The sequence below is a fragment of the Alligator sinensis genome, unplaced genomic scaffold, assembly GCF_000455745.1.
Source record: "Alligator sinensis unplaced genomic scaffold, ASM45574v1 scaffold118_1, whole genome shotgun sequence".
Taxonomy (NCBI): Eukaryota; Metazoa; Chordata; order Crocodylia; family Alligatoridae; genus Alligator; species Alligator sinensis.
The window spans coordinates 1,319,048-1,335,017 of NW_005841850.1; the positions used below are offsets into that span (position 1 = coordinate 1,319,048).

At 41.6% G+C, this 15,970-nt stretch overlaps 1 protein-coding gene across 2 annotated transcripts in view; it reads right to left on the minus strand.

The window, feature by feature from the left end:
- The window catches only part of BCAS3 (BCAS3, microtubule associated cell migration factor), a 447,594-nt gene that overhangs the window by 227,758 nt on the left and 203,866 nt on the right, over window positions 1-15,970 (minus strand). For both annotated transcript variants that reach the window (XM_025210099.1, XM_025210105.1), the window contains exons 21-22: window positions 5,445-5,545; window positions 1,311-1,507 (exon numbers count right to left, since the gene is read on the minus strand). In XM_025210099.1, coding sequence (XP_025065884.1) covers window positions 1,311-1,507; window positions 5,445-5,545 — 298 coding nt within the window. The remainder of the gene's footprint in view (window positions 1-1,310; window positions 1,508-5,444; window positions 5,546-15,970) is intronic.

Sequence of the window (15,970 nt, forward strand, 5' to 3'; positions counted from 1 at the left end):
TTTCCATACATATATGCTGTTCTTGAAAACATCTGGATGAGATCCCAAATCCCTGGAAAGACTTGATACCTAGTGTGCACCTTAAGAGCCCAATCCGGAACGGATGGGAGTAATTTCACCGAAGTCAATGGGACAACTCCCCTGTTTGAAGACACTGGGATTTTCACATGTGCTCCGGGGGTGGGGGGGCACTTTAATTAGAGTGGCTCCGAGACCCTGGAGCATCTCGTGAATGAGCATCCCTGCGCTTCAAAATGGTGGTGGGGCGCTTTATCTAAAGCTCGTCAAACGAGCTTTAGTTAAAGCGACCCTGATGCTGTTTTGAAGTGCGGGGATTGATCAAGTCTGCTCGGACGCGCTGTGATTACAGTGCATCAGAGCAGCCTCCTGGCTCATGTACAAGCACCCTTTAAGATCAGCTCCTCCATGGAGCCTACTCAGTTCTCCACATTTTACACTCCCATTTTTATATTACTGGGAGTTAAGAAAAGAGCCCACATCCCATGAAACTCTGGATTTAAGAACCACGTGCAGCCTCTGAAACCTGTAGACTTAGTGAAGCTTGTTCATTCTTCATTGCAACCATACAGGCTGCAGAGACTTCTGACACGCATAGGAATTAAAAATCACTGCTTAAGAGGGAGGCAGTGGATAACCTATTGAGATGTGTTATCCAGTGTGCTGCATGCAGAGGCTACTTCCCTCATGGTGCAAGGTTGCCAACAACAAAAAAAACGATGCAGGAGGCAAAAGGTTATCCAGTGCAGCCTTGGGTTCAAATCTATGATCAGAGTTTTTCACATTACTCTTAAGTAAGGGAAAGAAGGGTGGGCGGGAGGAGGGACATTCCAGTGGTTCATTTCATGTTCTAACAAACTGACCTCTTTATGGTCAGCAGGTTATAAATCTACACCCTAATGCTCCTAGTCATTTTCTAACAGAGAAACTTGCTAAGCAAAGCAGAAACTGTGAAAGCTAAAGAAGCCTTGAACGTTTTAAGAGACCGAAGAACAGGAACACTGGACTTTGCACCACCTTCTGCTGTTACTCATGCAAGAGGCAACAACAGAAAGGAATCCAAGCAACTTCTAAAGTCATTTGGGGAGAAATTTTTCTCCACACTTTGCCCTGAATAATTTGTTTGTTCGCTTTTTACTGATAACGAGTCAAGTGATCTTCTAAGATTCTGATCTTGACCAGGCTGATGAGAATCGTTACACGTGCAATGCAGAAGATATTTCTGTAAGTAACAGGTTACTGCGAGTGTAAGTTATCGAGAAACATCCTTAGAAAATGCACTTTATTCGTACCTGAGACTGTTGAGATCAAGATCATCCGTGTCGAAGTCCAGAAGAGGCTGTGGTGTGTCACTTGGCCCATGTGACTGCAGCACAGACGAACTGGAGGAAATTACTGTCGTTTGGCCTGATGGATGAATTGTTTTGAACTGGAACTGGGGGCCCATCCACAGGCGGCGGTGAGGTCCAGTGTGAGTCACTATCTCAACCTACGAAAGTGGTATGACATGTTGTTAAAAATAACCTGAACTGAGTAACACATTGAGCAATTCTCTCAATCTCATGAACTCTTGAGAATCCCACTGGAAATGAACAGCAGATTTTGCCCCATCCCTTTAGAAGAGACAGGAACAAAGAAAATTGGGATCTTTTATAGGGAGTCCAATTCTGCGGTTCTCATGGTCTCGGTGAACACTCTGCATGGCTCCAGATCTGGCCAATGATACCAAATTAAATGTGTAGAACCTAAACGGGATCATTTGAGGTTAAACAGCTTTCTAAATGTGAGGGACAACTTAACCCTCCCAAATAACGATCTACAGTGAATCCCGTTCTCCAGTATTGCCTCCTAGGGAGAATGTCCAAACACTAATGTTGGGATGCACATATGTACAGGCAGGTGCAGGAACACTTGTTTTACACATCTCTGACCTACCCTGGGCATTCATGTGCAGAATCTGGAAATATTAATAAGATTTTGAAAACTGAGCTCCACATGTAAAATGTGTATCACACAGAAATTTCACTGATAGTTTGATTTGAAAAACATTTTCAGGATACAAAAATCTTTAAAACCTTCTGAATCACTGTGAAGCCTCTGGACTTCCCTTATGGCCGTCATGCCAAATAATTCAATTTGTATCTTGCTTTTATCAGTATAAAATGACTGCTAGTGTCACGAAACTAAAAATTGAGCATTCCCCCCACCCAACAGAAGAATAGACTTCACTCTTTGTCTGTACAAATCAAGTGGAAACAAAAAAAATCTTGCCCCATACATTTTCATGAATTACTTTAATCTCGATCAGGTCAGAGGACTTTCTCTTCAAAAGGAAGCTGTTACTATTTTGTTTAGGTCAGCCTTCTGAAAGTTCACACGTTACACCAGCACTTCTTCACATGGATAATGTGTGAATTGTATTTCATAACAAGGGGCATAATTACAGCTGGCATTTCAGAGGCTACTGCTGGCAAAGACCATCTTGCTGGAAAGCAGCATCATTTGCAGGCAGCAATGGGAATACAAACATAAGAGAGCAAAGAACTAGAGCCACTTGACTACATTATATATATATAGAGAGAGAGAGAGAGAGAGAGAGAGAGAGAGAGAGAGAGAGAGAGAATATATAATAAATATATACATTTAAAAATGTAGCTAAATGCTTAACGTATATGATTCAGTTAAAAGTCTGACACTTTAAACAAAGCACAAGAGTCTATTTTCAATGTGCTTGCGAGGCCCTGTCATTCCAAACAAAAGAGTACAGAAAATGTGTGCAAAGTATGCAATTTCAAACTTTCAGGTTTTTAAAGACTCTTACCCGTAGTGCAAGATACTTGCTTTGCTTTCAATGGGCGTTTAAATATCTTACAAATAAGCTGAAAAATAAGTCACTTCCAGTAAGCGAAGCATACAAAATGTTTTTTTTGAAAATGTCAAAATGCTGTTTTCATACTGAAAACCGGATGAAAACATTCTTTTCAAACATTCAAGAAGTCACCGCTAAGAACGCAAACAAGCACGATCAGTTCAAATCGTACTCGTTTCAAACGGTACAGAACCTGAAAACAAGGCCTCTGAGTGAAATGGCCAACTCAGCCATAAAAACAAAATAAAGCATCAACGCTTTAAAAAAAAAAAAAAAAAAAAAAAAAAAATCAGAAATTCAACTTGCGAGCTGGTATTTTCAAAGTTTAAAAATTAATCAGGCTATTAAATTTATATGAGTTTCTATCAAAGCAATGAACAAGCTTACAGATGGACGGCAGTTTACCAAGGATGCTCACATGGATGTCTTTAGGCATGTTTCATAAAGCATCTTTTTTAGCATTTTAGGGATTTTTTTTTTTTTAATTAACATTTTTTTTTTGTATTTTTGACTATGGATTTTTCCAAGATGTCCTGTGAAGGGTTCTGAAAACATTATTCTAAGGCAGCTGCTATCTGTAAATCCAGGAGGACAAATGCATAGTCCGGTTAGTACAACTTTCATATTTCTGTTTATCTTGCGGTAACTCAGATTGACTGTGGTGGTTTCTGAGTCGAGTAGCTTTTATGCAGCAATGCAAATTAGGCCACAGATAAAGCATGCTGTATATTTTAAGCTTGAAACCATCAGTGTCACAGAGCCGAGAGGTAAACAGATGCCTTTGCAATTTCACCGAGGCTATGTCCAGATGTTCCTATTCACTCTCCTGTTGTGTGCAGGACAAACATATTGTATCTACTTCACACTGACAGCACACATTACCCACTGTTCTAATTGAAAAGTTGAAGTGAAGGGCAGTGTTTTTTCACGGCATGCTGTTACTGTTGATAACAACACTTTAATTTTGAAAAACATACACGCACTTTGGGCTTAATCTGAAGTGGCTTGCTTAGAGAACGCCAGCATCTTCATGTTCAGAAGAGATATCATCGCTCTTTTCACTTAGCAAATATTAAGCATTCCTAGTGCTTTTCCTGCTTTCCCTTTTTGTGTCCTAAGAGAACTCATCTGGGATTTTTTTTTGTATAAATATATTTGCTACTCTAACGCAGAATAGTTATGACAGCGCCTGAGTGCCACTAAGCTTCTACAACTACTTTGTGTAAACTCTGCAGTAGAAGTCAACCAGCCTGTATGCCAGTGCTTCACTTTACTCTTGTCTTCTTTTGGGGAGAGACCTGCTTTCCTTTATAGAGTCATCAGACCAATAACATTAGCTAAATCATTAACTATCCAAATGATATTGGGATACAAAATGGGCAATGTAACTGTAATATTTTGAAAATTATTAGAAGCTGGGGATGAAATCCAGGCCCTCTTGAACTCAGCAGGCATGTCCCGATGAGTGTGGATGTTTGCTTCCCCGGGGACAAGTAGCAGCGGTGCACCTTGTGCCACTGCTACTTGTCCCTGGAGAACGCCTGTGCCACGCACGCTTAGCATGCGGCAAATTACCCCGGGTGCCTGTGCGTGCATTGCTTCGCTTTCCCCCCCCCCCGCAGGTTTTTTTGACTCCTGGATATCCAGGGGTCAAAACAGTCATATCCAAAATCATACTATATTTAAAATGTGAAAGCTGGGCATAAGCTTTGAATGGACCATGCACCTATTTAGTAACATACCCAAATTAAAGAAAGTTCACAGTCTGTCAGGATGCTGAACAATTGAGTTGATAAATTCATTTACTTTTCATTGCTGTTTGGTTATTTTTAACTCTTCCTACATTTCAAAAGCCAATTTGAAAAACGCATAGAAATGGAACTTTATTTTATTATTCATGACATAAGTCTGCAAGGCAACGTTTTGGCTGAGCCGAATCCTGTTACACTTCTTCAGATCTTACCCAGGGAGCATTCCCACTGTATGCAATAGTAATTAACCCTGACTTAAAAGCTGACTTCATAAACAAGAGATTTAATTTAGATCGAGATCTTCATGCAGCACTATAGTAGTGGCATTCAATAAAAACTGGATGAATCTAGCACTGAGGGAAGGTAGCAACTCACAAATAAAGACGTGCTGTAAGCAAGCTACTCCCTTAGCCTGAAGTTAGGAAATAATGGAGTGTAGCATAGGTTACAAATAAGCAGGCTTCCCCACTCTGCCAAGCCAATTTCCTTACCCCTGAATAAAAGGGACCACATCTACAGGGGTGGAGAGGGCAACTTATTTTTCATGGCCAAATTAGTACTCCTATTCTATGCTGAGGTTGCCAAGGTTGTAATTAGTGCCAGCACGCATCGGGGCTTTGTTTATGCTCGTTTAAAATGTCGATACCTACCGCTGGGAATTCATGTAGACTGCCAAACTCATCCCACAGAAGCCAAGATTGAAGCTAAGTTTAGATATAGTCTACTGCTGTATTGTGGCCTTTACCAAGTTTCAGTCTTAATAGATGCTACGTGCATTTCTCTCCTGACATCCCCAAAACCCATACCTGGGAAAGCCACTCTTCGTCCTCCTGACCACTGTGGTCAGATGCTAAACTGTCGTATGACTCATGACGAGTAATAGGTCCAGGACTCCCAGGTGGGACCACTGTGAAAAGAAACAAGAATTCAGAAATGTCATTTATTCTGCTGGATGTTTTTGGAAGGTGCTTTCTCACGCGTGTAATAATGCAGCAACATACGTACGTCCATGGAATTGGGACACTTTCTGGGGACGCAGAGCAAGGTTAGTGAGCACTGGTGCTGTGAAGTCTAAAGAAGCTCCTGTTCTGAAAACTTACCCACCTCCACATTATTTCTAGGCTTGTAAACACTATGATAATGCAGCCTGGTATACTTCTTTCTGCCAGAAGCTAGCAGTCACACCGAACAACTCCACTGCAATGACTACCCTGCCTAAGTTGTCTTGAGGGATCTAATACTGACAAATGCCACCAATGATACAAGCTTGCTACACAAACTTTTCAAATTGTCCACTTCAAGAGAATTTGAACAGTGTTAAGCTACAGTGACAAAACTTATCCTGAGGCACTGGCAAACATACCAACCTTGAACACGCAGCGCGCTTCCCTGGCTTCAGAACTAATATGATCACCTCATCTTGACATTAATGCACTTAGTTTGAAGCTGGCTTGGCAACTGCATTTTTTTAAAAATCCGGGTAACTGTAGATGATTCACATCATATCAGCTGCCTTGCACCGTTACCTATTTGATCATAATAGCTGCAATGTGTTCATGACAAAGACATTTCATATTTTTCAATATCTATAACTCATGAGCTGCTCAATAAAGTAATAAGTAACAACAACAACAACAACAACAATAATAATAATAATAATAAAATAATGATAATGATGGGCAAATTGTCTTTGCAGATAGCTAATGCTCTATAGGCATGTATGCCCAGTTGTGCAGGTATCCGGAGGATGGAAGCAAACAAAGTTAAAATATGTTTTTTAGGAAAGTTCACAGGCAGAACAGACCTGCAAGAATATAGTACATAGTGAAAATGTGCAATTGTTTACAGACTTCTTACTACCCTGTCAATTTTTAAATTTGAAATCAGATTAAAATATATGGAGGATTGAAAGTATCAGGCACATTGATGCCTTTATTGAGGGTCTTGTATTTCTAAAATCAAGTAACACAACACTATCACAGAAAGCAAAAGCCCACTGATGTGATGCTTTGCTTCTATCCACTTCCTATTTCTCCGTGCGTTGTCCTTAGGCATCCATACCCTTAGCATTTAGCACTCCTAAGAAAATTAAGGCGCTATCCTGCACACACTTATACAAACAAATCACTTCACCTGGGCAAGCCACCCTCCTATAATGTCAGTGAAACAACACCCGAGTAATTATTCATGTGCATGTTTGAGGTAACAAGCCCTTATGAGCAATTATATATTTTTTTTAAATGGGACTAAGTCTCCTTTCTCTGCCCATTGTGGGCCACTTCTTTAAAAGTGGGATGTTCATTGCTAATGGCTCTCCAGGAAAAGCAGTGCCAGAGCACTCTGGCCTCTGTTTTGATGGAAAGTTTTTTCAAAGATAACTTTTGCACAGTTCTCTGCAAATGGCAAAGCCTCTCATTGCATTGTAGGAACGTAACGGAAAGCAGAGCTTGATCTGAAATGGATATATGTTACACGCAGGGATTGTTTCACCCACCAGCAAAATATAACAACTTCTGCAGTCAAACGTGCCAAATGATTAATGATTTATAGTAATGCTATATGACACTTTAGGGCAGGCTGTAAAATATATTGCACTCAGCTGAACTTGCTGCAGGGAAATAGGTAGGCATAGGACCTCAGCTGGATTCTGGCCCCAATGCTGGCATTAATGCCATACATCTCTGAAAAGTGCTACGGGATCTTACATTACTAGAAAATCTCTCTTCGTGCTATTCCAGAGGCAGATGCAATGGGAGAAATTTAATAGAGAACATTTTGCCACCCTATTAATAGTTTCATTCCCATTTCCTATTCTGACAGCATTTACATATGTTGCTACAAAAAGCAACTTCTAGTTCTTGAGCCTGTGCACTGATACCACAGAATTTTTTCTGGATCAAAGTAATCTTCAACCTCACAACCGTTACCATTCAATATACAGTCTTAAGGGAATAACTGTTTATATTTTGCTACAAAAAGGAATCGCGGGCTCATCACTGAAAGGATCGAGTCTCATGATTGTTGCTCGTTGGGGCATTAGAAAGGTATCATTAAAGGTTATGGTCTAATCAGTACACTTTCCATGGCAGCAAATGCAACTTCACATTAGAGAAAGAGCCAAGAAATTAAAAGGGGGGGAGAGAGGGGAAGCAAGTGATTAGCATGATAAGACACGTGACCTTTTTTTCCACTCCTGTCCCTGGTGTTTTTCCTTGTGGCTTGAAACAGAGGGCTGGACTGTATACCAGAGGAACTGTACCCATCAAGGGGAAGCAGAGGGCACCAAAAAGGCAAAGTAAGGGGACAATGTAATTAAAACCATTTTTGGTTTAGTAAGACAAATGAGCTTTGCACTCTGATGTCGCAACCCACTGGACACCCTTAGATGAAGCTATAATGGATACTTTTATATCTGCATAACCTAAAATAATTGGTTTAAAAATACTGCTCGAGGGCTGACCTTTATGTGCCAGGTTTCCACCCACTGCAAATTTTTTAAAGCTGTGTTGTAAACCCTTAATCATGCAGGTTTATAATGGCAAAGCAGACACAAATGCAACCATAACTAGAGAATGGCGCCTCTGTAACACATAAACAGCACAGGGCTTTCAAAAATCCATACATTATATGAAATAAAAGGATTTTAGAATTGGTTTTTAAATGCATATCTTAGCCCAGCCTCAATTATGGAGCCACGTTTGACACCTCCTTAATGCAACACATCTTCATTCTTAAAGTTGTAATACCCCCAAATTATTTCCGGGCCTATTTTAATTATGTACAGCGCTGTACACATTAGGGCCCAGATCTTGCAACGTGCCAACTTTCTCACTGAGGTCCTATGCAATTGCCACATTTGTTGAAGTCGATATAGCGTTTGTTATATGCACACTTCCACACTTAAAGACATCGTCTAAGCAGCATGTGTTCTCAAGATATTCTGCCGACACAGTGTCACGTCATTACAACCGTGGCAAGACTTAACGACTTAAAGCTGATTCGATCTATTTGGGAGCATGAATACAATGTTGTGCTGTTGTAACTTGCAAAGAGCTAGGTGAGTCACCACAAGTATCGGAAGGCTAGCCGGAGTCATTCCTTACTTCTTGCAAAGCTTATTTATGAAACCAATGAAGGAAAAACATATTTTGACACATTTTGCCATTGCCCTAATCTTCTCCATGGCTCCTAAACTCCCTGCAATAAATTCTATTGACTGGAGTCGTGCCTGTTTCTGAAGGCACAGCTGATCAACTGCAGGCTTTTCTGTTATTGAACTCGGCGAACAAACTGCTCACGACTCCAGCAGATGTTTCTGCTTTCGAGCCAATGGGAACTTTATGGACTGCTCTTTTCTCGTCCCTCCCAGGGGCAACTATGAGAACTGTCAAGAGCGGGGAAGTTGCTATGCAGTGACTAACAGCAAAAATGCTGATCCAGCCGGCAGCATCCACGCTGCTATGTCATCGGATTAGCTCACTCCAAGTATTCCTGGGGAAAAACTGAACGTGCGTATTATTTGGGAATGAAGGGACCTTTATTTTGAAAATGAAAAGGAGCGGTCAAACGTAAGGGCAGGCGGGTTTCGTTCCTTTTCCTGGGAAGCCACAGCTTTCCATGGGACATGGAAAAAAGCTCATGTTAGCATTGCCTCAGAACGTAGCACCGCTTCCCTTTGCCAAAAAGAAAGAAATAAAAATTAAGAGGAAACCTACTGAATTCCATCAAACTGCTCTGGTTTAGAGTTCACTAGCGGGGCAGGCATGATAAAACCTTGGCTGAGGTCAAACTTCATACTTTCTTTTATTCTTTAATAGAACAGCATGTACATGCCACACATAACATACAAGTGAGCATTTTAAAAATCTGGTTTTGATAGCAAAAGAGCCTAACTGAGGTCCCAATCCCACCAGGTACAGCGTGCCTTCAACTCCCATTGCCCTTCATTGCAAGCGGAGACGCACAGCGCCTTGTGAGAACTGGCCCGGGCAGAACTAAGCCCCTTGCTGGGGATTCGCCTATTGGCATATTTGTTCGTTATAGACAAATACAGACCTGGTCCGTAGAGACGCAAGGCTTTGCCTCTATCTGCGCCCCTCCTGCAGCAGAGAGGAGCTGTGCGGGGCCCAGGCAGCTGGAAGCTGTGGCCATATTGCTGTAGTTTCTCCCTACCCGCAACACGGGTGAGGCTTCCAGCCGGTGGGGAAGTGAGCCAGGGCTGGCAGTGCCCATGCTGAAGCTGGGAGGTAGGGCTGGAGGGGAGGAGTGGAAGCGGCAAGGACGCAGTTTCCAGCTGCCTGGCCCCAGCTCAGATGCTACCAGCTGGAAGCTATGCCCACGCTACAACTGGGATGAAGCAACGACGGCACAGACACAGCTCCCACGGGTCCAGCATGGGCACAAGCAACATCCCCAACCCCAATGTTGCTGACGTACTGCCGAAGCCACCTGGTCTGTGCTGGACTGGAGCTGGGCTGTTCCAGCCCGTAGCTTATTAAGGTTGTTGGCGCCAGGTCTAAACGGTATAAAACCGATTGCTGTGCATTGGTACACCACTAGGTAGCACTTTTCACATTTTTTAAGACGTTCAAGTTAAGGTTAATAAACCCAGAGCAGTGTTAACAACGACCTGAGCCCAGAGGAACTGTTTCTTTCCCAACTGCGATCCTTTGAAAATGTGGATTTATAATGGAGAGCGTCACAGACCCTTCACAGATAATGCTGCAGCTAACGTTATACTAAATAATAAAGAAACTTTACGAACTTTTCTACACAAACACTACAACATTGAGATTATAAAAAGAGCATTTTTTTCTTATATTTTGTATTAAGCCTGTCAATGGTCTGTCTTGATTGCTGATCCTGGGGTAAATAGATGTGCAATTATTTCTTATTAAAATTTTCAAAAAAAGTAACTTGCACTATGTATCTGGTTTCACCTTGCTCTCATTACTCTTTCAGGGAAGAACAGTCACAGACAACGTATAATTGTGAAAAGGACATTTCCTTATCAGACAAAGAGATCCTTTTCCTGACAAGTGCAGGTGCTTTGATTTTTCCTTAAAATGAATTCAATGTACTATTCCTGAACCGCGCTGAAAGTCAACCTTTTGTGGCTGGGACTCCAATACCTTTAGCACACCTACAGTAACCCAGTTAAAAATAATTTCAAAGATAAAACGTACTAACCTAATGCTAAGGCTGGAGTACTGTTGGCTGTTGTGGCCTCCACCGTTAAAATGGGAAGTACATAGTTATGAAATATCTGGAGCCAAAATGACAGAACTGGCATCTCCGTAGGTGACGTGTATGAGAGGCACAAGGGGGGGGGGTATGCCCCCCCAAGACTGGTCACCGCTGGCTTCTGTGGGCAGCTGCTGCTTGCCACCTGCCTCCTCCCCCCACTCACCGGCAACGTCACCGCTGATGTCTGCAGGCGGTCCCCACCACCCTGCCAACACCACTGCCAGCATCTGCAAGTGGTCCCTGCTCACCGCCAACTACAAATGAAGCCCCCCCCAGTCTCAGGAGGCACCAGTTGTTCATGGGCATCTCTAAACCTTACTTGCTAGTACAAGACAAATATACGTGGGTTCACACGTGTGGGGTTCACTCCAAAAACTTGCCACAAAGCCCTAGTAAGGAGCAACACACCACTATGCAGCTCCAGACTCGCAGTATGCTGTCTGGCCTCCTTCTTACTTCAGAGGAAAGCAATATCCCCCTCCATCCAGTATAGCTCTGTCCACCAGAAGCGTAACTAGCAATGTTGGGGCCCTGGGCAGAGGTGCCTGGGAGTGGAGGATGGTGGTGGTGGTCTGAGTATCACAGAGTCTTACCTGACCCCAGAAACTCAAATTCCCTGGCTGCTGCCACCATTTTATTGCTCCCTTTACATTGACCCCCAGGGGCCTTCGTTATAATACTGCTGCCCATTTGTTCCACATCCAGTTACACACACCTAGCAGCACTGTGTAGGACGTACTTTCACTGTTTTGTGACCAGAACACAGGGGACATGCAGGGCAGCCACAAGGTACCTGCCTTTGCACATCCTATAACATGGACATCATTTATGCCCTTAAAAAATTTTTAAAAACCCACCTCCTGCCTATATACCCTATAGGAGAGACAAGGCCATTGCCACTGCAAACAGAAGTAATGTTATTTAAGGCATCTTACTACCTGAACAACCATTATATTTTCTGCCATTTGTGCATGCAATTCCTAATGCAACTGATTGTGGGGGCCAGAACAGGGGCTGCAACAACAGACTGAGCTGATACCCCTATGAAAATACAGGTCCTGATTCTTTCTTGCAGTCTAAAGGTTAAGAACGATAACAACGTTTAGCCCCAGATCCTATTCCACCCCTAAGATGTCTGTGTCTTTGTATGTGCCTTGCCTCAGGAGTGAAACCCTATTCCACCCAGAGGACCTTGCATACCTATCCCATCCATGCAACAGGCAGCATAGCAAGCCCTTGTCATGTCAGGATCCAGTTAACCCGGAGACAAGACCGCTATCTGGCAGACAACAGCAGTCCCCACCTTATGCCCAATGCTTCCAATGACTGTTTGAGCATTTTACCCAATGACTGCTTGATGCAAAATGCAAAAAAGCACTGGGGGCGGCCAGGACCAGAAATCTCTCCTGCACAAGAAACTGCCCTCTTCAGTGGGTTATGGAGTCAGTGTGCCTCTTGCATCCTCTCCTTCCAGCTCCACAATCCTTGCATTTCTTTCCAACCCAGTGGCCCAGCTTTAAACAGGATAGAGAGCCTACCCATAGCTTGGGGCTTAAGACACTCTCCTGAGAAGAGGGAGATGTGGGTTCAAAATGTCCTCAAGGTTGGGTTACTCTTCAACCTAGGTCACCCACTTGCTTGGCAACCAATGGGTTGTTGGGCAGAAGGCAGGCATCGCAACTACCACATCAAACAGCCCTTTCACATGGCTTTTCTCTCGAAGGAGTTGGGGAGTTGTACAAAGCGGACAAGCTTCCACTGGAATTGGTCCAGAACAGAGCCGAGGTGGAAGCAGATGTCTAAGGTATCAACGTGTCTTGCTGGCTTTGTGGTTGCTGTGTCGGGTGGAATATGTTTTTTGCCTGTAAGGCAGCTAAAAGCTGTGTAAGTTCCACTTGAAAGTAAGAAAGACTTCGTGGCTAAAAAAGCCATGATTTCTAGTCTGCACATAAAAATGCAAATCATGTCAACGTTTGCACAGACGCTTTTGGCGTGTGGGCAGTATTTAGGTAAATATGCAAATTACACGGCAATCAAATACTGGAATCAGTAGAACAGCACTTTTGTTCACAGATGGGCTAATCATATGATAAATACGGAGGCATACCACAAATGTTTACTCAATCAAATATTATAAACTGTCATATTTCAACAGCTGAAATGTGTTCAAACAAAAAGAATTACACTTTAATTGTGCTGGGTTTTTGGTTGTAGCCATGTTGGTCTAAGGACGTCGGCAGGCAAGGTTCTTTGAGTAGATGCGATATCTTTTATTAGACCACATGAGTATTTGGAAAAAAGCTGTTAGCAAGCATTCAGGCTCAGTCACCCTTCTTCAAGCATAGGGAGTTTCTTAAATACACTAATTGTGTATCTTAAATACTTAAATATTTTAATTGTGCATTTTAAATACACTCCAATTGTGCACTTATGATAATATTTTTTAAATACTAAATTGCTAATTTTCCCTGTTTTTTCTAAATTTAGAACAAAAAAAATTTTTTTTCATTTAAAGATAAGCATACAGGATTTACAAAGATGCAAGATAACTCCAATTCAATTCAACAAGGAGTTAGACGTTAATTTTTCATGGCACTGTTTGCCTTGCAACATAGGTGTGTCCAAAATAAGCAGAGAGGGTTGGAGAATCAAAAAATGACTACCGATTTTTCAGAAAAATCCTACATAAAAGTTTTCTATTATTTCACCTGAATACACACACAATTTACAGCTCTGAACAATGCACTTCTAAAATCTGGCTAAGACACAGAAACAATGATTCCTAACTGACTTCTAAAGGCCAAACCTTGGTCCGTATGCAAATTCATTTGATGACAACGAGAAATGTGTGCACAAACTGAACATGGGCCATGATTTCAAATACAAGTCATGTGCAAGCATCTACTTTTGATAACTTTTCTTTGCAGTTTCCGTTATATCTAAAATGACCAAATACAGGAGGAGTCATCAGACACCTGGTCGGCCTGACTCACAAGTTAAACTTTTAGGATGAAAATAAACAGTTCTGGCAATTTTATTATTGCTGCTGCTGACACATTCGTTATATCACATTATGCATAATGAAGAGAAATCAACAGTCTCGGTATAAGTCCGTTTAATGTTGCTTCCTGTTGAACTCAAGAGGTTGGATTTTTTTTTTTTTTAGGTTCACATACTATATTCCCAGGTAACTTAGTACAACGAATGTTTGTCACAGAGTTAAATCTCAGTAGCTGTTTCATCAATTCTTATAGCATAGTTCTGGTGAATATGTGTTCCCCATCCTGTCTGACAACTGTAATTGTTGGCTCCCTGGCTGCTACACTTCAATGTGAAATGAGGACTGGATATTCCCCTTGGCTTGCAGATTTATCTATTTCATTATTAATATATCAATCAAATTTTACTAGGGAGCAGAGTTTATAATGGAAAGGGACTATTTAAAATTGGAAGCAGCGTAAGTAGTAGTGAAATTCTCAGGAGCTTTGATAACTATATTTTCAGTGGTTCTTTATATTCCATTAGTCTGATAGTCGGCCACGCTGGCATTTTTCCCATAAAAGTAACTGATTATGTAATCAGGCTTCACTGTTTCTCTCGATGTGCCAAGGCAGGTACATGCTTATTATGCCTGACTCCAGCTTCCTTTTCTGAATGCTTGTAAAAGGAAGCTAAGCGCGTTGGAGGCAGAGCTAGAGACGACTGCACCGCTTGCTCCGTGCAAGCACTGCATTGCTGTGCAACTAGACTCTTAGGTATTTAGGGTGTGCAGCAGCTATCAGTTCTGTACCAATAAGCAATAAATAAATTCTTTCCTGTATTAAGGAATGATTTCAACTGCAAGGACCTACTGTGAAATCCGTCTGATGGCCATCTTTAAAGAATTATGGAAGAGGTAACTATTTCTATAATTCACTGACTTCAAAAGTATGTTTGACATTATTGTCGGGAAAATTATGTTAACCATGGATTACTGTTACAATCAAAGTATGTAGTGAGAAGTCAAGAGGCTTAGTAGTAAATTTTCAAAGCAGTGTGTGGGGATTTAACCGTTTGACTCCCATTAACGTCAATAGGAGTCGCGCGGCTAAATCCCTGTACACTGCTTTGAAAACTGACCCCTTAGTGTCGATGGACCCCGCTCTAAGAAGTTCCAGATGACCACGTCAGAATGGAAAGAAATGTTTCAGCATGTGCTCTTGTTCATTATTGTTGTTTGTACACATCTGAAAGTATTTTAATTCTTATGCTCAGTGCTGTTTCCAGCATTTAGCAATTGAAAGGTAGGCTGGGATGAGCAAATATTTACTACACTCTGCTGTGGGTATGTGTATGATCATGTATATCTATCTTGCCCCAATTACTTCTTCACATACTTCCTGTACATTTTACTTAAAGTTGCAGAATTCAACGCATCTCCTGATGCTTTTTTTTTTTTATCCAGCTTTACTGTATTACACAAATATTGATTGTGGCTAAACATATTGAATGCTCCGGTCCTAAAGATCTGCCAGATAGCTCAGCTGGAATAACAGAGATCCTCTACGAAGTGACATCTGCCGTGTTTCCATTTATCCCATTCAGTCCTATACTCAGCAAGGGAATCAAATTGGCTTCACTTAACCACTCTTTAGTAAAAGTGAAAAGCAGCAGGCTGTCCTCTTAAGGAAACTTACTTTTGCTTTTTGTCTTGCCAACAGCTAAGTCAAACCCCAGAAGTTCTCGTCTTCATGGTTACTGAAGAAATATGAAAATCCCAATTTTATAAAAATAACTATATACCAAGCAGTATTTCTCATTACTTGTGATCGATATCATGGTGAAATCCAGCAAATATCTCAATAGCATATTTGTGGACAACTGTCTTGAAAAGTGAAAATGCAAATCTACCCTGCCTCGTACTTGACTTCAGACTAGCACAGCCAGCTACATCTCCCCGTACCTTGAAAACAGAAAATCAATTAAAATAAAAAAGTGGTAAATGAAGCAAAATTGTAAAAGTGCTTCAAATAATTTTACTAAAGCACTTAAAACACCGACTACATAATTAAAAATAACTCCCTTCAAACAGACTGCATGGGATCCA